General features: G+C 37.0%; 1 protein-coding gene across 4 annotated transcripts in view; it reads left to right on the forward strand.

The window, feature by feature from the left end:
- The first annotated feature begins 555 nt into the window (after positions 1–555).
- The window catches only part of LOC113240896 (IQ domain-containing protein H), a 128340-nt gene continuing 106144 nt past the window's right edge, over positions 556–22751 (forward strand). For all 4 annotated transcript variants that reach the window (XM_026478374.4, XM_026478375.4, XM_026478376.4 and 1 more), the window contains exons 1-3: positions 556–673; positions 16080–16159; positions 18397–18435. In XM_026478374.4, coding sequence (XP_026334159.3) covers positions 556–673; positions 16080–16159; positions 18397–18435 — 237 coding nt within the window. The remainder of the gene's footprint in view (positions 674–16079; positions 16160–18396; positions 18436–22751) is intronic.

Consider the following 22751-nt stretch of genomic DNA (forward strand, 5'->3'; position numbering starts at 1 on the left):
ATCTCATGACCCTGAAATCATGACCTGAGCCGAAATCAAGAGTCAGCTGCTTAACCGACTGAGCCACCCAGGCGCCCCTAAAAATAACTTTCTTTTATAAAATATGATTCATTGTAACAACAGGGCAATAGTTACAAGCACAAAGATTATCTTTCTTTCAGAACGAAACCTCTCCTTAGTTATGAAGACCATGTACTTGATTTCTCTGGATTTTAAAAAGAACATTATCAATTATTGAAAATGCTAAGTATAAAGAAGTTTTAGTTTGCACTGAAATTATATTTCTACCTTAAAAATGAAATTATCTTAATACAAGTTTATTTTGTAATACCACAAGTGGAAATGCCATTTTATCTTGCGTTAGAATATTAGGCTTAAACGAACATATACTACAGCTGTTTCTTCATGCAAAGGATTAAGACACTAGATGTGCTCTCACATAAAGAAGATGAATAGAGTAAGTTACACTTGTGACATTCATAGAGCTCAGACTTTGTAGAAATGCTTGGAGTTAAAATCATATTCTTCCAACATTCCTTTTCAGGGATTTTAAGTATGATTGAACGAGGACTGATTCCACCAACAGCAAGGATTACCTTTCAGAATCCACCCATTATACCAAGAGCAGCTCCTTTGCATAATTTTGATGAAGCACGTAAGATCCCAGCTGCCGGTAAGACAGTCTTGCCTGTATGTTTAGTTGGGGATACACAGGAATTACCTCCCACCAAAATCTAGTCTTCCGGTATCCAACTTTTATCTTCAATGATAGGACAAGATGAAAGCTGTAACGGTTCTGAGTTTCACTTGACTGAATAAAGTAACTTCAGTCTCTTTCTCAAATACCTAGGCACGGCCTGTTGTGTTAGTAGGTTGATATTTTCAAGGGGCTTGCAGTTTGGTTGGGAAAACAAAACAGATAGAACAAAGATAAATAACAATACAAAGAAGCATAGAATAAAAGAAACCAATGGGTGTTAAAGTCTAGTGCTACAGGCGTTCAAAGGAACAGTTGTGGAGGGGTGAGATAATAGACTTCAAAGAAGAGCCTGGATGAAATAGGGTGGTCACCAAAAGTGCCAACCTGGGAATCTACTAACTACTTGCAGAAGCCCAGGCAAGCCATTTACTTTCTCTGGGCTCCAGCTTCCCTAGTTATAAAACGAAGGGGTTTGGGCTAAATGAACTCATCTGTTCAACAAATATTTGTTGAATGCTTGCTTTATCAAAGGCAGCATGTAAGTGCTGGAGATCCAACAGAGAATAAGTCAGACAATGTTTCTGCCCCTATGGTGCTTACATTCCAGTGGGAGAAACAGATAATAAGCAGGTGGGTAAATGAGAATGTAAACTAGAGGTAAGTGGTAGAGATAAAACAACATGAATGAGAGAATGGTAAGGAGGTTGTCACTTTGCTTGTGAGGGAAGGGTCAAGGAATGCTTCTCAGAAGATGTATGAGGCTTGAGTTGAGGTAAAAATGATCAGAAGAAGCCAGTCATGTGAAGATCTAAGGAAAAATATTCCAGATATAGACCAGCACAGATACAAGGGCCTAAGGACTAAGGAGGGAATGAGCAAGGCTGGTGTGGCTGGAGAGCCAAAAGCCAGGGAGAGAAGGGAGGAGATGAGGCTGGAAAATTGAGAGGAATGACATGACCCAGGCTGGAGCAGAGACTACGAGTTGTCCTCAATAGTCATTCTTCCCTACTTCCACAGTAATGAAGTCATGGGTGAGCACATGTCAGCTTAGCTAAAGACAACATTTCCCAGGCTTCCTTTCAGCTAGGTGTGCCCTGTGACCAGGCTCTAGACAAAGAGGATGGAAGTGGAAGTAGGAAGGGAAACTTCTGGGCCGAGCCCATAAGGGAAAAGGAGCATGGTCTCCCCCTTTCCTTTCCCCTCTCTGGCTAGCTGGGAGGCAGATGTGATAGGGAAGCACTTGAGAGCCATAAGTGGAACTCTGTGTTCCATCTCTGAGTCTGGCAGAGCTGCGCTGCCAACCTGGGACTGTCTTCCTTCCAACTCTTGTGTGAGAGAGAAATAAACTTTTCATTTGTTTAAACCACTCTGTATATTTTAGGATCTTTCTCTGTAAACATCTTTCACTACAGCAGAACTAGCATGGCAGCCTTTCAAACCATGATGAGGATATGGATTTAATTAAGTACAACAAGAACCCACTAAAAGGTTTAAACAAGAGGATGAGGTGATCTGATTTATATTTTAATAAGACCACTCTGACTCCTTTACAGATAATGAATCATAGGAAAGCATGAGTAGAAACAAGAAGACTAGTTACAGGCTATTTCTTTTTTTTTTTTTAAGATTTTTATTTATTTATTTGACAGAGAGAGAGAAAGAGAGAGAGGGAACACAAGCAGGGGGAGTGGGAGAGGGAGAAGCAGGCTTCTCGCTGAGCAGGGAGCCTGATGAGGGTCTTGATCCCAGGGTCCTGGGATCATGACCTGAGCTGAAGGCGGACACTTAACGACTGAGCCACCCAGGCACACCTAAAGGTTATTTCTGTACACCAGATGAGAAATGATAGTGGATTTGAGGAGGTGACTGTCAGAGGATATGAAGAGAAGTGAAAAAATTCAGGTAGAATTTTGGACGTGGAGCCATGATGACTGGAGGGATGGATAGGAGGGAAAGAGAGACATTAAGGACAAATATGTATAAATATATGAATGGATTATGTATGAACATGCCCCAATTTTGTATCCATTTTACTGTTGATGGGAATTTCATGGTTTATAGTATAGGGCCATTAGGAATAATACTACTATGAATATTCTCATACATTTCTTTTAATGCATATACATATGCATTTCTGTCAGATACATATCAAAAAGTAGAATTGCTTCGTCATGGGGTATACATATGCTCAGATGTAGATCTTGCCAAACAATTTTCCAAAGTGGTTAATGCCGATTTATTTTCCTACTAGCAGTACATGTAAATTCCAGATAATACATATCTTTGTCAACACTTGATTTCAGTTTCATGTTTTTTAAAAATTTTAGCCATCTGATGAGTTTGTTGTGGTATCGTGTGGGTTTAATCTTCATTTCCCTTATAACCAACAAAGTTGAGCAGTTTTTTGGTAGGTATATTCATCTTTTGAGATCTTCTTTTAAAACGTGATTTAAGACTTTAACCAATTTTTTAAAAAATGGGTTTTCTTTCTTTTTCTGGGTTATTTATAGGAATTATCTATACATTCTGGATTCTAGTCTTTTATTGGCTATATGTATTACAAATAATTTTTCCTACTCTGTGGTTTGGCGTTTCATTCTCCTACTGGTGTCCTTTTTTAATTGAACTTTTGATTTTGAGATCATTGTAGATGCACATAGAGTTGTAAGAAATAATACAGGGAGATCCCTTGTACTCTTAACTCAGTTTTCCTCTATAGTATATGGCAAACCCTAGTGCAATATCACAACTGGAATGTTGACACAGCCAAGATACAGGATATTTTCCTCACCAGGAGGATATCTCACGTTGTCCTTTTACAGCCACACACACTCCTCTCCCACCCACACCCCTTCAACGATCCCTGCCAACAACAGTCTGGTCTCTGTTTCTATAATTTGATCATTCAAATATGTTAAATAAATGGACACATGCAGCGTGTAACCTTTTGGAATTGGTTTTTGTTGCTCAGGATAATTCTTGGGAGATTCATCCAGATTGTCACTTATATCAATAGTTTTTTCCTTGTTATTGCTGACTAGTACTCCATAACATGAATGTAGCACAGATGTTAAACCATTCACCTACTGAAGGATATGTGGTTTGTTTCCAGCTTGGGGCTACTATGAATTAAGCTGGACATGGACTGCATTAACTGACTCATATGCAAATAACAGAAAAAGATAGGGGGAAAATAGAAAATTTACAGTTTAGAAATCTGGCAAACCCTACCTTAACCAAATGACAATGGTTAATACCACCAGTGATGCCATGTTGGTAGCCTATATCCTCTGATACGATGTGGTAAGGAGGGGACTTCTGCCTAAAACCTCATAACCCCAGTCTAACTATAAGAAAGACACTAGATAAACCCAAACTGACAAAATTCTACAAAATACTGACCAATACTCCTCAAACCTATTAAGGTCATGAAAAATAAGGAAAGACTGAGAAACTGTCACAGACCAGAGGAGACTAAGAAGACATTATGACCTAATACACTGGGATATCCTGATTAGATCTCAGAACAGTAAAAGGACAGTATAAAAACTAGTGATATTTGAATGAAGACTGGAATTTTGTTAATAGTAATATACCAATGATGGTTTCTTAGTTTTGGCAAATGTACCATGGTAATGAAAGTTGTTAACATTGGGGGAAATTGAATGCGGGTATACAGAGAGCAACTTTTCTGTAAATCTAAAATTAGTCCAAATTTAAAGTTTTTTTTTAAAAAGTCAAAAATAAATGATAGGAAAAGGCATCAATTGAACACAAATTTAAAGTTAATAAAAAGGAGACAGATGGGAAAAGATACACCATGCAAAAAATAATCCAAAAAATCTAGATTGCCTCTATTAATATCAGACAAACAAGACACATTGGCAAGGATGAAGAGGGATACCAATGATAAAAGGGCCAGTTCAGCAAAAAGACATAACAATCCTGTGTATATACCTAAGAGCAGAGATTTAAAATACTTGAAGCAAAAATCAATAACAATGTAGACGACTTGAACATTATCAACCTATTTTAACACATCTAAGGAATTAAAACAAATAGCAGAATGCTCATTCATTTCAAATGCATATGGAACATTCAACAGAATAGACCATATTCTGGACCATAAAAAAATCTTAACAAACTTAAAAGAACTGAAATACAAAATATTTTTCTGACCATAACATAGTTAAACCAGAAATGAATTAGAGAAAACTATCTGGGAAATTCCCCAAATACTTGCAAATTAAAGAACATACTTTTAAGTAACCTATTGGTCAAAGAGAAATCACAAGGATATTTAAAAATATTTTGAATTGAATGAAAATAACACATCAAAATTTATAGAATGCAGCTGAAGTAGTATTTATATAGAAAATTATAGCATTAGATATTTATATTAGAAAGTAAGATAGATCTGAAATTAATTATCTAAGCCCCAACTTTAAGAAACTAGAAAAAGTGGAACCCCTGGTTAGACGTCTGCCTTTGGCTCAGGTCATGATCCCAGGGTCCTGGGATTGAGTCCTGCATTGGGCTCCTTGCTTGGCAAGGAGCCTACTTTTCCCACTGCCTGCCACTCCCCCTGCTTGTGCTCTGTCTTTCTCTCTCTGACAAATAAATAAATAAAATCTTTAAAAAAAAAGAAACTAGAAAGAGAAAATCAGAAAGAAGGAAATAACAGAAATGAAAGTAAAGGGCAATGAAATTAAAAATAGATAAAAAATAGTATTATTTTATCTATTTTCTATTTATTTTATACTTATTTTATTTAATATTAAATATAGTAATAATATTATAAAAATAGTATAATTTTATCTATTTTATTTTATAGTTTACATTTTATTTAGTATTATTTTATCTAGTATTCATATAGAAAATTATAGCATTACATGTTTATATTAGAAAGCAAGATAGACCTGAAATTAATTATCTAAGCCCCAACTTAAAGAAACTAGAAAAAGAAAAGCAGAAAGAAGGAAATAATAGAAATGAAAGTAAAAGGCAATGAAATGTAAAATAGATAAAAATAGAGAAACTTAGTGAAACCAAAATCTGTTTCTTGGAAAATATCAACAAAATTGGTAAACTTCTAGACTAATAAGGGACTACCAAAGATAAAAAGAGAGAAGGCACAAATTACCAATACCACAAATGAAAGAGGAGACATCATTACAAATCCTATAGACATTTAAAGGATGATATGAGAATATTATAAATAGCTTTATGACCATACATTGGACAACTTAGACTAATGGACAAACTCTTTGAGAGACAGATACTACCAAAGTTCACTCAAGAAGAAACAGATGACCTAATTAGTCCTATATCTATTAAGGAAATTTAATTTGTACTTCAAAACTTTCTAAGAAAACACTGGTTCCAGATGGCATCCCTGGTGAGTTCTACCAAACAACTGAGAAAGAAATATTACAAATTCTACACAAATTCTTCTAGAAAATAGAATAAGAGAAAACACTCTTCAGACCATTTTATAAAGCCAGGATTACCGTGATATCACAACCAGACAAAGGCATTAGAAGACAAGAAAACCACAGTCTGTTATTCTTCATGAAAATAGATGTAAAAATCCTCCACAAAATATTAGCAAATTGAGTCCCACAATATAAAAAAAGAATAATATATCATGACCATGTAGGGTTTATCCTAAGAATGCAAGACGGTTACAACATTAAAAAAATCAATCAATGTGAATCATCATATCAACAGACTAAAGAAGAACCATATGACCATCTCCAACTCAATACATAAAATGAAATAAAATACAACATCCATGAAAGAATAATACAGTTAAAAAAAAACTAAGGAAATTAAAAATAAAAAGGAACTTTCTCAGCCTCATATAGGGCATCTACAGCTAACATCATAATTAATAGTGAAAGACCAATTGCTTTCTCTATAAGATCAGGAAAAAAGCAAGGTGTCCACTCTTACCACAGCTATACAACATTGTATGGAAGGTCCTAGCCAATACAATGAGATAAAAAGAATAGAAAATAAAGAAATTAAACTGTCTCTCTTTATAAACAGAATGATTACTACATAGAAAATTTGAAAACTCTACAAAAAAATAATGGAATAAATAAGAAAGTTTAGCATGGTTTCAGGATACCAGATTAATATATAAAAATTAATTGAATTTCTATATACTAGAAATGAATAATTGGAAATTGAATTTTAAAAAACAACGCCAGGGTGCCTGGCTGGCTCAGTCAAAAGAGCATGTGACTCTTGATCTTAGGGTCATGAGTTTAAGTCCCATGTTCAGTGTACACTTTACTTAAAACAACAACAACAAAAACAATGCCATTAAAATAATACCAAATAGTTAAATACTTAGGCGGAAAACTAAAAAAAATATGTACAAGATCTGTATACTGAAAACTCCAAAATGCTAATGAAAAAAACATTCAACCAGACCTAAATAAATGGAAAGGTAAGACATGTTCATAGATTCGAAGACTCAATGTTGTTTTGTGAATCATCCCAAAGTTGTCTATAAGCTCAGTGCAATCTAAATCACGATCAATAGAATATTTTTGTAGAAATTGTCAGGTCAATACTAAAATTTATATGGAAATGCAAAGATGGTACAATGGCCAAAATCATTTTGAAAAAGAAAAGTAACTTTGGAGGATTAGTGTTATCTGAGTTAGTACAAAGTTACAGATATCAGAACACTGTGGTGTTAGCAAAAGGATAAATACAGAGATCCATAGAGCAAAATAGAGAGTTCAGGAGTAGAGACCTATACATACATGGTCAACTGATTTTCAACAAGGATGCAAAGACAATTCAATGGAGAAAGGATAGTCTTTTCAACAAATGGTGCGGGAACAAATGAAGATAGATATATAAAGAACTTTGACCCATACCTTGCAACATGTATAAAAATTTACTCAAAATGGATCATAGAACTAAATGTAAGTCTGAAACTAAGAATTTTTAGAAGAAAACAAAGGGGGAAAACTTTTGATTCCTTGGATTAGGCAAAGGTTTCTTAAATACCACAAATCCATAAGAGTAAAAAATTAACACATTGGACATTATCAAAATTTAAATCTTCTACTCTTTGAAAGACAATATTAAGAAAATGAAAAGAAAAGCTACAGATTGGGAATTCATATTTCAAAACACATACCCAATAAAGAATTTTTGTCCAGAATATATTTAAAAACTCTCAAAACTCAATAAGAAAACAAGCAACCCAATAACCTAATAGACAAAGAATTAAAACAGAAATTTTACCAAAGCAGATAAATGGATGGTAGATAGATAAGGTGAAAGGATGCTTAACATCATTACTTACTAGGGAAATACAAACTAGAACAAGTCTTAATATATTTAAGATAATTGAAAAATGCTTGGGGCACCTGGCTGTTTCAGTTGGTTAGGTGTCTGCCTTTGGCTTGGGTCATGATCCTAGGGTCCTGGCATCGAGCCCTACATCAGACTCCCTGCTCAGTGGGGGTCTGCTTCTCCCTCTCCCCTCTCTGTGTTCTCTCTCTCTCAAGTAAATAAATAAAATCTTTAATATATATATGTATATATATATTTAAGATAATTGAAATCATACCGTGCTTCTTTTCTAACCATAATGGTATGAAACTAGAAATCAATTACAAGAGAAAAAGTGGAAAATTCGCAAATATGTGCTCATTAAACAACGTGCTCCTGAACAATCAATAGGTCAAGAAGAAATCAAAAGGTGATTAAAAAAAATATCTTGAGACAAATAAAAACTCAACACAACATAACTTATGGGATGCAAAAAAAAAAAAAAAAAGCAGTTCTAAGAGAGACGTTTATAGCAATAAACACCTACCCTAAGAAAACAGAAAAACCTCAAACAAACAACCTAACTTTATACCTCAAAGAACTAGAAAAAGAACAAACTAAGCCCAAAGTTATAATGAAGGAAATAACAAAGATCAGAGTGCAAATAAACAGAGACTAGAAAAACAAGAGAAAATATCGATGAAATGAAGAGCTGGTTTTTTGAAAAGATAAACAAAATTGACAAACCTCTAGCTAGACAAACTAAGAAAAAAGAGAGAAGATTCAAAATCAGAAATGAAAGAGGAGACATTACAAGTGATAACATAGAAATACTAAGGATCATAAGAAATTACTATGAACAGGGGTGCCGGGGTAGCTTAGTTGGTTAAGCGTCTGAGTTTGGCTCAGGTCATCATCTCAGGGTCCTGGGTTTGAGCCCTAAATGTGGCTCTGCACTCAGTGGGGAGTCTTCTCCTCCCTCTCCCTCTGACCCCCTACTCATGCTCTCTCTCTCTCTCAAATAAATAAGCAAAATTTTTTAAAAAAGAAATTACTATGAACGATTATACACCAAAAATTAGATAACTTAGAAGAAATGGGTAAATTCCTAGAAACATAAACTTACCTAGTTTGAATCATGAAGAAACAGAAAATCCGAAGAGACAAATTACTAGTAAGGAGAGTGAATGAGTAATCAAAAACTTCCCAGTAAAGAAAATTCCAGGATCAGAAGGCTTCACAGGTGAATTCTACCAAGGATTTAAAGAAAAATTTATACTAATCCTTCTCAAATTCTTTCAAAAAAATAGAAGAGGAGCACTTCCAAACTCATTTTATAAAGCCGGGATTACCCTCATACCAAAGCAGACAAGAAAATAAAATTACAGGTCAACATTCTTGATACATGAAGATGCAAAAAATCCTCAATAAGATATTAGCGAACTCAATTTTACAACAAATTTAAAGGAACATACACCATGATCGATTGAGATTTTTTCCCAGATGCAAGGATGGTTCAACATATACAAATCAATAAATGTAATATACCACATTAGCAAAACGAAGGACAAAAATCATATGATCATCTTAATGGATACCAAAAAAAAAAAGCATTTGACAAAATTCAATATCCTTTCATGATAAAAACTCTTAGTAAATTGGATATAAAAGAAATTTACTTCAAGATAATAAAAACCATATATGACAGCCCACAGCTAACATTATACTCAATAATGAAAAGCTAGAAGTTCTTTCTCTATGGGGTGCCTGTGTGGCTCAGTCAGTTAAGCAGCTGCCTTCAGCTCGGGTCATGATCCCAGAGTCCTGGGATCCAGCCCTGTGTTGGGCTCCCTCCTCAGTGGGGAGCCTGCTTCTCCCTCTCCCTCTGCCTGCTGCTCTGCCTACTTGTGCTCTCTCTCTCTCTCTCTCTCTCTGTCAAATAAATAAATAAAATCTTAAAAAAAAAAAAAGTTCTTTCTCTAAGATCAGAGACAGGACAAGGATGTCCACTCTTGCCACTTTTATTCAACATAGTTCTGGAAGTCCTAGCCAGAGAAATTAGGCAAGAAAAAGAAATGAAAGGTATTTAAATCAGAAAGGAAGAAGTAAAATTGTCTCTGCAAGTGATATATTCTGTATAGAAAACCCTAAAGAGGGGTGCCTGGGTGGCTCAGTCGTTAAGCATCTGCCTTCGGCTCAGGGCGTGATCCCAGGGTCCTGGGATCGAGCCCTGCATCAGGCTCCTCCACTGGGAGCCTGCTTCTTCCTCTCCCACTCCCCCTGCCTGTGTTCCCTCTCTCGCTGGCTGTCTCTCTCTCTGTCAAATAAATAAATAAAATCTTAAAAAAAAAAAAAAAAAAAGAAGGAAAGAAAACCCTAAAGACACCACCAAAAAATGGTTAGAGGTAATAAATGAACTCAGTAAAGTTGCTGGATAGAAACTCAATATACAAAAATTAGTTGCATTTCTATACACTAACAATGAACTATCAGAAAGAGAAATTAAGAAAACAATCCCATTTACAATAGCATAAATAAAATACTTAAGAATAAGTTTAACCAAGCAGGTGAAAGATCTGTATACTGAAAACTATAAAACATTAATGAAGGAAATTGAAGAGGACACAAATAAATGGAAACATATTCCATGTTCATGAATTAGAAGAACTAGTTTTGTTAAAAGGCCATACCACCCAAAGCAAACTATAGACTTGATGTAATCACTATTAAAATTCCAATGGCATTTTTTACAGAAATAGAAGAAACAATCCCAATATTTATGTGGAACCACAAGAAACCCTGAATAGGGAAAACAATCTTGACAAAGAAGAAAACTGGAGATATCACACTTCCCAATTCCAAACTATATTACAAAGCTTTAGTAATCAAATCAGCATGGTATTGGCATTAAAAATAGACACACAGATCAACAGAACAGAATAGAGAGCCCAGAAATAAAACCATGTTTTAATGGTCAATTAAGTTTCGACAAAGGATCCAAGAATATATAATGGGAAAGGATAATCTCATCGACAAATGGTGTTGGGAAAACTGGACAGCCACATTAAAAAGAATGAAACTGGACCATGATCTTATATCATACACAAAAATTAACTCAAAATAGATTAAAGACCTCAATATAAGACCTGAAACCATAAAACTCCTAAAAGAAAGCACAGGGATAAGCTCAATGATTTTTTGGATTTGAAACCAAAAGCAAAGATGACAAAAGCCAAAATAAAAAAGTGAGCCTACATCAAACCAGAAAGCTTCTGCATGGCAAAAGAAACCACCAACAAAATGAAAAGGCAACTTCTGGAATGGGATAAAATATCTGCAACCCCCAAATCCAATAAAAGGTTAATACACAAAATATATTAAGAAACTCATACAACTCAATAGCAAAAAAACAAATAACCCAATTTTAAAAATGGGCAAAGGACCTGAACAGACATTTTTCCAAAGAAACAAAGGGCCAACAGGGACATGAAAGGTTGCTCAGTATCACTACTCATCAGGGAAATGCAATCACAACCACAATGAGATATCACCTCACACCTCTCAGAATGGCTATCATCAAAAAGACAAGAGAACAAAGGCTAGCAGGTGGTGGAGAAAAGGGAATCATTGTGTACTGTTGGTGAATATGTAAACTAGTAAGGCTACCAGGGGAAATAGCAGGGAGTGTTCTCCAGAAATTAGAAATAGAACTACCGTCTGATCAGCAATCCCACTTCTGGGTAGACAACCGAAGGAAACAAAATCATTATCTCAAGAGAGATCTGTACTCCCATGTTCACTGTAGTATTATTCATAATAGCCAAGGTATGGACACTATTTACATGTCTGTAGATGGATGAATGGAAAAAGGAAATGTGATATATATATATATATCTCAAACAAATATATTTGTGTATATATAATATTATTCAGCCTTAAAAAAGAAGGAAATTCTGCACTTGTGACAACATGGATGAATCTGGAGGGTATTATGCTGAGTGAAATAAGCCAGTCAGAGAAAGACAAATGCTACAGGGTATCACTTATATGTGCATTTTTTTCTTAAAAGTCAAATTTATAGAAACAGAGTAGAAAAGTGATTGCCAGGGACTGAGAGGTGGGTAGAGGTTGGTAAAAGGGTACAAACTTTCAGCTATAAAATGAATAACGTCTGAAGATCTAATGTCAATAATGTAAATAATTGACATTTGGTAAGAGAGTGGAACTTAAATGTTCTCATTAATTTAAAAAAAAGAGAAGTACGTGAGATGATGAATGTGTTAATTAACTAGATGGGAGGGAATCCTTCTACCATGTACACATATATCAACGCCCCACACTGTACACTTTAAATATCTTACAATTTTATATGTTAATTTTATGCACTCATACCTCAATAAAGCTGAAATTTTTAAAAAAGAGAAGGCACAAATAATATTAAAATGAAAAAAGACACACAATTTTTTTTAAGTTATAGTATGATAGATTTATGTCAATGTCTTTTTAAATGAAAGGAGAATAATTGCCAAAATTAACTCAAGAGTAAGTAGGAAACTTAAAACAATACCATTAGGTCATTTGAACTGGTAATAAAAAATGTATCTCTGTCTTAAACAACACACGTGGATGTGTGCACACATGGCCACTCACAAAAACATACCAGAGGAAAAAGGGCCTCAGCCTTTTATAGGCAAGATTTACCAACTTAAGAAATCAGTGATCCTTATCTCAAACTATTCCATAGAGAAAGAAAAGAAGAAAAGATTGCCAACTGATTTTATGAAGCTACTATAGCTTTGGTACCAAAACTGGATGAGGACAGTCCAAGGAAAAAATATGATGGATCAATCTCAGGAACATAGAGGCAAACATTCTAAATAACAGCACTGTGGGTTTTTTTTTTTTTTTTTTTACCTTCATCATAAGGAAGAATGTGAGGAAGAGTCAACATTGAACAAATCAAACAATATAATTCGCCATGTTAACAGATTAAAAAAGAAAAATCCTATGATCATCTCCGTACATGCAAAAATTTAAAAATCATGAAATGCAACTCAACATTAATAATAGGCAGGAAAAAACCTCTGAGCAGAGTAGAAGTATAAGAGGATTTTCTGACCCTGATTATTGCCTTCAGCTAAAACCTCAGAACCAGGGGCGCCTGGGTAGTGCAGTCGTTAAGCGTCTGCCTTCAGCTCAGGGCGTGATCCCAGCGTTCTAGGATCAAGCCCCTCATCAGGCTCCTCCACTGGGAGCCTGCTTCTTCCTCTCCCACTCCCCCTGCTTGTGTTCCCTCTCTCGCTGGCTGTCTCTATGTTAAATAAATAAATAAAATCTTTAAAAACAAAACAAAAAACCCAGAACCAATATTCTTAGTAGGCAAACTTTACGAGCATTCTATCTTTCCATGAAAAGCAGAGACAGTTCAAGAATGACCAGTACTGCCACCATCACTGAACATGTCCTTGAGGCCCTAGCACACACAATAAGACAAGAACAGAATGGAGACAAGGAGGGAGGGAGAAGGGCACCAGCCAGGAATGTATGGGATTGCAAATATCAGAAAACCTAACTACCAGTGGCTTAATCAATGAGTTCATTTGTCTCACATGTAAGAAATCAGGAGGTAGACAGTGTAGGACTGGTGGTACTCATCAGAAGAATCAAAACAGCTCTCCTTCTGCTTTATCTTCTTTGGATGTTTGATTTCAGCCTCATGCTTGTCACCTCCTGGCTCTATGATGGCTCCTGCAGATCTGGGCTTTAACGTACACATTCGAGGCAGGAAGAGGGGAAAACAGTGGTTACCACTCCCTTCCCAGAAGCCCCTGGCTGGACTTCCCCTTACATCTCACTGGTCACATGGCTACTCTTAGCTCTAAGAAAGGCTGGGAAAGTGAATGGCTAGGCATAGGCTTAGGTATAGGGTTAGGGTTAGGATCTGGGACATATGCTCAATTCTTAGTATAATAAGTAAGGCTTGGTAAAATCCATTCATGAAAATTCTTTGTTGGATATTAAATATATTTACTATTTGGGCCATACTTATGCTAAAATGTTATCTGTTGTTTATCTAAAATTAAAATGTAACTGTGTGTCCTCTAAATATTTTGTTTGCTAAATCTGGCATTCCTTGGAGCTGGGCATATTGGGAAAAAAATGAGGTTCTAACATTAGCAAGAAAGAAAGGCTACCGGGCAGGTACATATCAGTAACTACCATAGAAGCTTACAGGGTTGTCCAGAAAGATGATTTTTTCCCTCTGACATTAACTCTGGCAAGTTTATCATACAGATTTTTCCAGAAGGAAAATTGAGTAGCAAAATATGGGCAGTACCTCATGATACAATTTTCTTAGAGACTCACATTCTTCAAACACACATGTACCATAAAATTTAAGGCTACGAGCAGTTAAAATTCAGTGACAGAATTTCTGCAGGTAACTAAGAAAAACTTCTAAAAAATTTTAGATATACCATTAACTGTGGATTACCCATATGAAATTACAAATCTTTTAGAACTTTATCTACCAGATTTCATTATAATTTTACTAAAATCCTTTCAAAATTATGCCTACTCAAAAACTTGTCAGCTGTTTTGTTTCAACATGAGAACTTTACCGTAAATCTCACTCATCTACAGGAAACTGATAGTTTAACCAAAAGTATACGGAGCCTGCAGACATGAGAAATAACAGGCCTTTATGGGTGAATCTAGATTTCAAGCAGGCCAAGTGCAGGGTGTGGACTGGCCTTCAGAAGTGGGAGGGGGTAGTCCAAGCGAACAACAGGGCAGGAGAGCACAGAGGTCAAGGCAAAATTTGGAGGCTTAAAATGGCGTCTTCATACGCTCCAACCAACTGTCAGGCTCCGGGAAGGGGATGGGCAATTTTCACAGTCAGGGAGGCTCCCTGGAAGCCAAGAAAACCGAAAACCAGGTCAAACCAGGTTGGTCAGAGGCAACCAACAAATGTCTTTTGTGGAGATGAATTTTAGTAATTAGACTCCGGAATTCCTGCTATTTTTAAGAGGTGGTCGAAGAGATTGCTAGCAGCCGACCTGAGATAATGTAAAAAAGCGAAGAGCTCAAGGTGGGATTCCAAATTTGTACTAATGTGCTGTATTTGTCAGTATCTGTCCATTCTTTCTAACATGGCTGTTATAAAATGGACAGAAAAGGGGTTGGACTAAGGGAGTTGAAAGAAGCCTCATTCCTTTGACTCAGTTTACTATTTAAATAAATTATTTTTGTTTTCTTTCTTGGAAAGAGTGGTGTAAGGATTTTTCACGCCTGAGAATGTCAGACTTGAACTGTTTGTAAAAGGCAGTCGGATCTGCTGCCAGCCAACAGGAGAGATGTGATTTCTCTCTCAAGCAGTGTCTAGCGGGTAGCCCTACCCACCTATGGACCAGATGTGTTTGCTAAATGTTGTTGCTTTGAGATTAAGTTAATATCAAAAATAATATTTACTGTGTTTTTCCACCTGTATTGTTTCCCCAAAGCCATTCTAATTCTTCAGAATCATCTTTTTTTACTGACCACACAATAGAACAGTATACATGTGTAGTTATAATAACTTCCCTATTAAATGAACTTGGGAATATGGCTATTTGAAGAGATCTTATAGCAAAACATTTTTTAAAGATTTTATTTATTTATTTGAGAGAGAGAGAGCACAAATAGGGAGAGGGGGGAGCAAACTCCCCACTGAGTGCAAAGCCCCACACGGGGCTGGATCCCAGGACCCGGAGATCATGACCTGAGCCGAAGGCAGATGCTTAACCCACTGAGTCACCCAGGCGCCCCCACAAAATGTTTTTATATGACCAATATTACTCCCTAATATGGCTGCTTTTAAAATGTGCCTTTTGTCTGGGCAGTGTGCACAAAATGAGTTGACCTGACATTTTGCTTTCCTTTTGAAATCGATGATCACAAATGTTTCATTGAATTGATAAAGGCAAGACAATAGTGAACAGTGACAGAGCCATTTGACTTTCAAGTGGCAAACCCAATAGCATCCATCCAGTAACTCAGCCTTTTTCTAGAAGACATAACAATGCACCACCTCCATCCACAGCCCCTTTCGCTACACTTCAGAAACCACAGCTGATTCCAGTGGAAGCAAAGAAGTTCTCTTCCAAGAAACAAAGATCAAAGGTATTCATGCTTTTTTTTTTTAAGATTATTTATTTATTTATTTGAGAGAGAGAATATAAACGGGGGGGGGGGGGAGGCAGAAGGAGAAGCAGGCTCCCTGCTCAGCAGGGAGCCTGATGTGGGGCTTGATCCCAGGGTCCTGGGATCATGACCTGAGCCGAAGGCAGCCACTTAACCAACTGAGCCACCCAGGCGCCCCTCATGCTTCTAACTAACAGAAAGGAATCATTTCCAATATTCTCAGTGAGATTTTTAGTAATACTCTAAAATACTCTAAATATTAGAGTATTAGAGTAATACTCTAAATATTAGAGTATTAGAGTAATACTCTAAATATTAGAGTAATACTCTAAATATTAGAGTATTAGAGTAATACTCTAAATATTAGAGTATTAGAGTAATACTCTAAATATTTAGAGTATTAGAGTAATACTCTAAATATTTAGAGTATTAGAGTAATACTCTAAATATTTAGAGTATTAGAGTAATACTCTAAAACTCTAAAAAAATGTTTAGAGTTGTACCTTTCATATAGAAATAAATACTACTTTGGCTGCTGGGATGCATTTGATTTTTAAAGGGAGGGTTGCTGTACAAGTGAACTCCACCATGACATTATCCATGGGGTCTTAAAAAATTCAATCGTGTCACATTATTGTGAGATTAACTAAATGACTGGGCCAACCTATACCACTAACTGGGTCAAGAGTCTAGGAGTCCAGAATACGATAGCTACTACTTTATATCCAAATTCGTGTTGCATAGGGTATGTTCTTACGAGGTGCTACTCTACTTCATTTGTCTTTAAGCACAGGATTAAAAGCAAGCTCTCCAGTTTCACACAGATATCCTAAGGAAAGGGAAGAAATTCTGTATTCTCTAACATTAGGACCTCACGGTACAACAGAATTAACCCTCACAGAGATTTTCCAGGTTTAAAGGAGCTGAACTTTTAAAGCTTGCTTTCTTATGTTTATAAGCCACAGAGTTGTGATGACTGAAACTTTTCACCAGAAAAAGGAGACAGCTGGCAGAGTCTTTTTCTGAGTTTACCCTATGTGGTCATATCTACAGCTGCTCCCATTAAAAAAAAAAAAAAGCGAGGAAGAAAGAAATGGAAGAGTGGCAGAGAAGAAATGAATCCTACTGTCTATGTAGTAGACTGTTACCTGCTCTTCCCAGACCTTCATCTTAATGCCCAAATCTTCCTCAAGGTGTTTTCCCTGTGTTTGCAGTACTGGTGGGCTGTGGCCCCTTAAGAGATTTCCAAGCTGTTTATGTAGCAGCGTATCATGTGACACCCCAGTTGCCATGGCAAATATTTGTGTTTCATGAAAAATGTGGGTAAAAAAAAAAACCACATCGATGTAAATGGCCAAATCCCTAGACAGACAGGCCTTCGGGCTAGCGTTTGGCCTGCACCACAATCGTTTCAAATTCAGCTGTTTAACAGGCTGTGCGAAGGCCACGGGCTAATGTGCATAATGCGAACAGGCGGGGGCACCTGTTTTGATTCTCACCATGTTTGAGCTCTCAAGTCCCACAGCGTTATAGACAACATATCTACAGGTAATACAAACATGGCTAGGTTTTCTGCAGTAATCTATGTATCTCAGGAAAAAAAATGTGTTTTCATAAAGACACTTCTGGAGGGCTAATTAGCCCTGCCTTTAATTTCCTCTCTGTCGACTTCACAAAGCTTTCCTCTAGTGCTGGGGCAGTAATATTTAAAGACTCTTTCCTGTGGTCCCGAATTGGTACATTTCTGAATCGACTCTTCAATGGTAACTGTAATTATTCATACGCTCTGTGAAAAGCATCCTCGCGTGGAAGTGAAAAGGCTCACAGAAACACTGAGAGAGCCAGAACAGACCTTGAATCAGCACCCACCACCGGGCGGTGTGGTGCCACGCGGAGAAGCCCTTTCTGGGAAGTAACTTCTTTCGGTGTCCCCTAGAAGCGGGACTTGGCATCCGACTACAGTTGTTTTTGTAAATATTTACTTTGTCAAACTCTCTCTTCAAATCAAACAGGGCTCTTGGCAAGCAAAGCAGCATTGTCTGGGGTGAGAAAGGTCTTTCTAATTATTAGCTCCTGCCTGCATGGAAAGAGGGAACAGGCTGGCCCAGCGGGGAGAGCTGGGGAAGGGGTGGGGGAGGCTCTGTGCTTCTATTTGTCTTGTAAAATTGCCCAAGAGGGTCATTTTGATTTAAACTGTGTCTCATTCTTCATTGTAGGGGAAAAGCAAAAGGTCAAGAGGACATCATGATAGGAAGGTCTGTAATTTGTGTGACTAGTTGAAATTTGGGGTTTGTCACCTGATGTCCCTTCCTTTTGCTGGAGGGCAAAAGTATGGGAGGCTGGTTGACAGCTGGAGACTGCAACAAAAGTTCTTTTGCTCTTCTTTTATAAAAGAAATTAGATCGCGTCTTCAGGAAAAAAAAAAAAAAGGTTCATTTAAAGTGAAAAACCTTTCTCCCTCCCCCTTCAGTTAGGACTGAATTACTTCTCAGGCTTCAATCCAGAGAAGTGATTTAGCATACTCAAAATCTGGCTGAATCACAACGGTCTTCAACCTCAATCTATGATTCTCATCTTTTTAAAAGTCCACTTAAAAAGAAATAAAATGCTAAAAAAAATTCCCCTGCCCCCAGCATGTGCATATGTGTGTGTATGTGTGTGTCCACACACACTGCATATATGAGGTCATTGGTGAGGGTATGGGGCTTAGAACTTAGAACTAAGCTGCCTAAAACCAATAAGGTAACAAAAACGCTGGGGGAATGAAATCGTTCCCACCAACAAGTACGTGCCAGCAAGGAACATTCCACTGGGTCAAGTGTGAGTAATAAAAGTTCTGAATTTGAAGCAGGAAAGAGCTGGATTCTTCCCTTACTAATAGAGGAATTTGGAGCAAGTCACTTAAATTCTCAGTGCCTCACTTCCTCCTCTGACAAATGGGGATAATAGCTCTTTTCTCATAGGTTTGCTGTGTTAGCGCTCTTAATGTGTGTGGAAATGCTTTGGAATTATAAGGCACTTGTTATTAGAATTCACTGGCTTATTTTTAAGAACATCTTCTAGGCCTCCCTTCCTTGGGGATCTTATCAGACAGAATTTCAGAGGGAGCTTAGCCCCCCTTTTAGAGGAAAAGAGGCCCACGTTTTGGGTCTCCTTGTACTTCTGCAGAGCTGTGACTAGACAGAGCTGTATTTACAGCAATGATTGCATACGGTCCTTCTAGACTGAGACAGATTGCCCCTGGATAAACTAATCAATGCAATCAGAACCTTCCTCCAGCTTCCCTTGACTTCTTGCTGCGAGGAAATTGTGAGCTTGCTTCCACACTTTAAAAATAGGATGTGCTGTAAGAACACTAGGCCTGATGTACCAGGAATATTTAGAACAGCAAAAGTTGATTGAGCATGCTCTTAGAGCAGGACACTAAGCACCTTCCACACCCACCGAGTGCTCACAGCAGCCCTAGAGCCTCTGTACTGTCATTGTCCCCAGGCCCCCAGAGTTGATAAAAGGGTACGGAGGATCCAGATGACAGAATGAGGCTCTGGGGTCCACCCTCCTACACACAAGGTTATGAACTCTTCCACATGCGCTAGTTTTCCAAATGTTACCACTACTGTGATGATAACTACTACTAACCACCACAACCACAACCACTGCTACTAACTACTAGCACCTTACACGTATCACGTGCTTACTCTGTGCCCACCACTGTTCCTATGATTTACATGGATCGGCTCACCTCATTTGACAATATCTCTGCGCAGTAGGTATTATTATTATTCCCATTTTCCTGGAAGGACCCAAATACGGAGAAGTCAAGGTCATCCACCTAGTAAGTGACAGAGCCAGCACACAGAACTGGGCCATGTGACTGCCAGAGCGCCAAAGCATTAGGGAGTTTGTAAACCTTCCATCGTTTTTGGTGGAAATCATTCTAAAAGATCCCATATCTCCGCCTCCCTGATGTAATCTAACATTTTCTCTCCCCAGTATCACATATGCAGAGAACCCATTTCTGGTCATTTTCATTTGTTTCCTTCATGCTCAGGACAGGCCTCATGTAGATTCCTCTGGTTTAAACTACTGGACTTTTGTAGCTTGCTTTCATTAATGAGCCACAGTCACTTCTGCTGTCGTGTCTGCTTTCGTTGGCTCTGACTTGAAGAGACTTTTCTGTCTTCTAGCTCATTCACCGAATAACCAAGACTCAAGAAGTGGAAGGATAAAATGGAGTCAGTCAGGCTCTGCACAAGGATCCGAGGAATAAGATAATACACAGTAATAGGCTTTGTAGTTGTTTCAAGAAATGTAAGGCTCGTATTCTCAGGGCTCTAGTTCAAATGGTTAAAGTTGCTAAGATTGGCCCTCTCAGGAAATATACCCAAGGGAGGCATGTTAACAACTCTGCTAAGATCCACTTAATTTCAATTAATATTTTAATGATAAAAAATCCCTCTTATGGGTAAAACAAGCAAACAAATATATTTATTGGATGTAAGGGGCCAGGTTAAACTCATGAGTGTGTTTGCTTCTGGAAATGGGGGTGGGAGAAGAACGAACTAATAAGAAATAGAGAATTTGAATTGTAACTTATGTGCTGTTTTTTTTATTTCAACACATATATAAATAATTTAAATATATCTAAATCTTATAATTATAAATATATAAAATATACTATATTTTTAAATGTAAAGGATTTAAATGTATATTTGTGTCTTCTTTGCTTCACACACATATATAAATATCATATATACATTATTTCTGTATTATCTAATGTTATCTAATTCATCCTCATGTAGATTCCTCTGGTTTAAACTACTGGACTTTTGTAGCTTCCTTGCTTTCATTTATGAGCCACAGACAGATATATATATATAATATACATATAAACATGTGATATATATACATATATATATATATATAATATATATATACAAAGCAAAGAAGACAAAAAATTAACATGTGCCCACGGTAGTTTTTTATACTATTCTCTATACTTTTCTGTATTTTCAAAACTTTTTCCAAATTAAAGAAGAAACGAATAAAAGAAAATCCTATTTCGAAAGACATACCTCTGCTCTAAAATTTCCTTTGCTGCAGAAAGAATCGGTTTGGGTGATAACCTTTTAATGTCAGTTTTGGGGTCTTGCTTTTCTTAGTCATTGTTACATTGTTACTTTCTTTAGTATTTCCCCAGCATTTACTCTCGATTCTTATGTTAAAAACCCGTGAGTATTTTACAGGTGAGTCAGCTGAACTACTTTAATAAGGCAACATGTGTGACAGACTCCGCTCCTGTCCAGTCTCATTTCCCCATATGTAGAAGGAGGGGTTTAGATCAGCTCGTTTTTTTTTTACAAAACTTCCATCGCCCCTACAATGCTCACCCCAAGACCCCCAGGAAAAGGAAAAGAGCGGAAGTTCCCAATAGGTGGGGCTCTAGACCCCTCACACCCACAGCAGCTCTGCTAACTGCACCCCTCTTTACCATCAGGTTATATTGTTTCTGAACAAAGTGTTCCAGGTTTGAATATATATACTTTGAAAGCCACCAGGTGGTATCCAGCATCAGTTTTAGCTTTAATATGACCTATCTACTAAAGGGAATAAGCCCACTTCTTTGTTTATTGAAGTGTAATTAACATACAGTGTTACACTAGTTTCAGGTCTACAGTAGAATGATTCAACAATGCTATACATTAGTGCTCATCACAAGTGTACCCTTAATCCCCCTCACCTATTTCACCCAACACGCCACACACCTCCCCTCTGGCAACCACAGGTTTGTTCTCTGTATTTAAGAGTCTGGTTTTTTTGTCTATTTTTTTCTTTGCTCATTTGTTTCTTAAATTCTACATACAAATGAAATCATATGGTATTGGTCTTTCTTTGGCTGACTTATTTTGCTTAGCATTATACCCCCTAGATCTGTACACATTGTTGCAAATGGCCAGAACTCATTCTTTTTCATGGCTGAGTAATATTCCATTGTGTATCTGTGCGCCACATCTTCTTTATCCATTCATCTGTGGATGGACACTTGGGCTGCTTCCATATCTTGACTATTGTAAATAATGTTGCTATAAACATAGGGGGGCATGTATCTTTTCAAATTGTGGTTTTGTTTTCTTTGGGTAAACACCCAGTAGTGGAATTACTGGATCATGTGGTAATTGTTATTTTTAAATTTTTTGAGGCAATTCCATATTGTTTTCCACTGTGGCTGCACCAGTCTGCATTCCGACCAGCAGTGCAAGAGGGTTCCTTTTTCTCCACATCCTCACCAACACTTGTGATTTCTTGTGTTTTTTATTTTAGCCATTCTGGCAGGTGTGAGGTGATATCTCATTGTGGTTTTTATTGCATTTCCCTGATGCTTAGTGATGTTGAGCATTGTTTCAAGTGTTTCTTGGCCATCTGTATGTCTTCTAGAAGAAAACATAGGCAGTAATTTCTTTAACACCGGCCGTAGAAACATTTTTCTAGATATATGTTCCCTCTGGCAAGGGAAAAAAAAACAAAATTAAACCATTGTGACTACACAGAAATAAAAAGCTTTTGCACAGCA

The sequence above is a fragment of the Ursus arctos genome, unplaced genomic scaffold (genome assembly GCF_023065955.2).
Source record: "Ursus arctos isolate Adak ecotype North America unplaced genomic scaffold, UrsArc2.0 scaffold_28, whole genome shotgun sequence".
NCBI lineage: Eukaryota > Metazoa > Chordata > Mammalia > Carnivora > Ursidae > Ursus > Ursus arctos.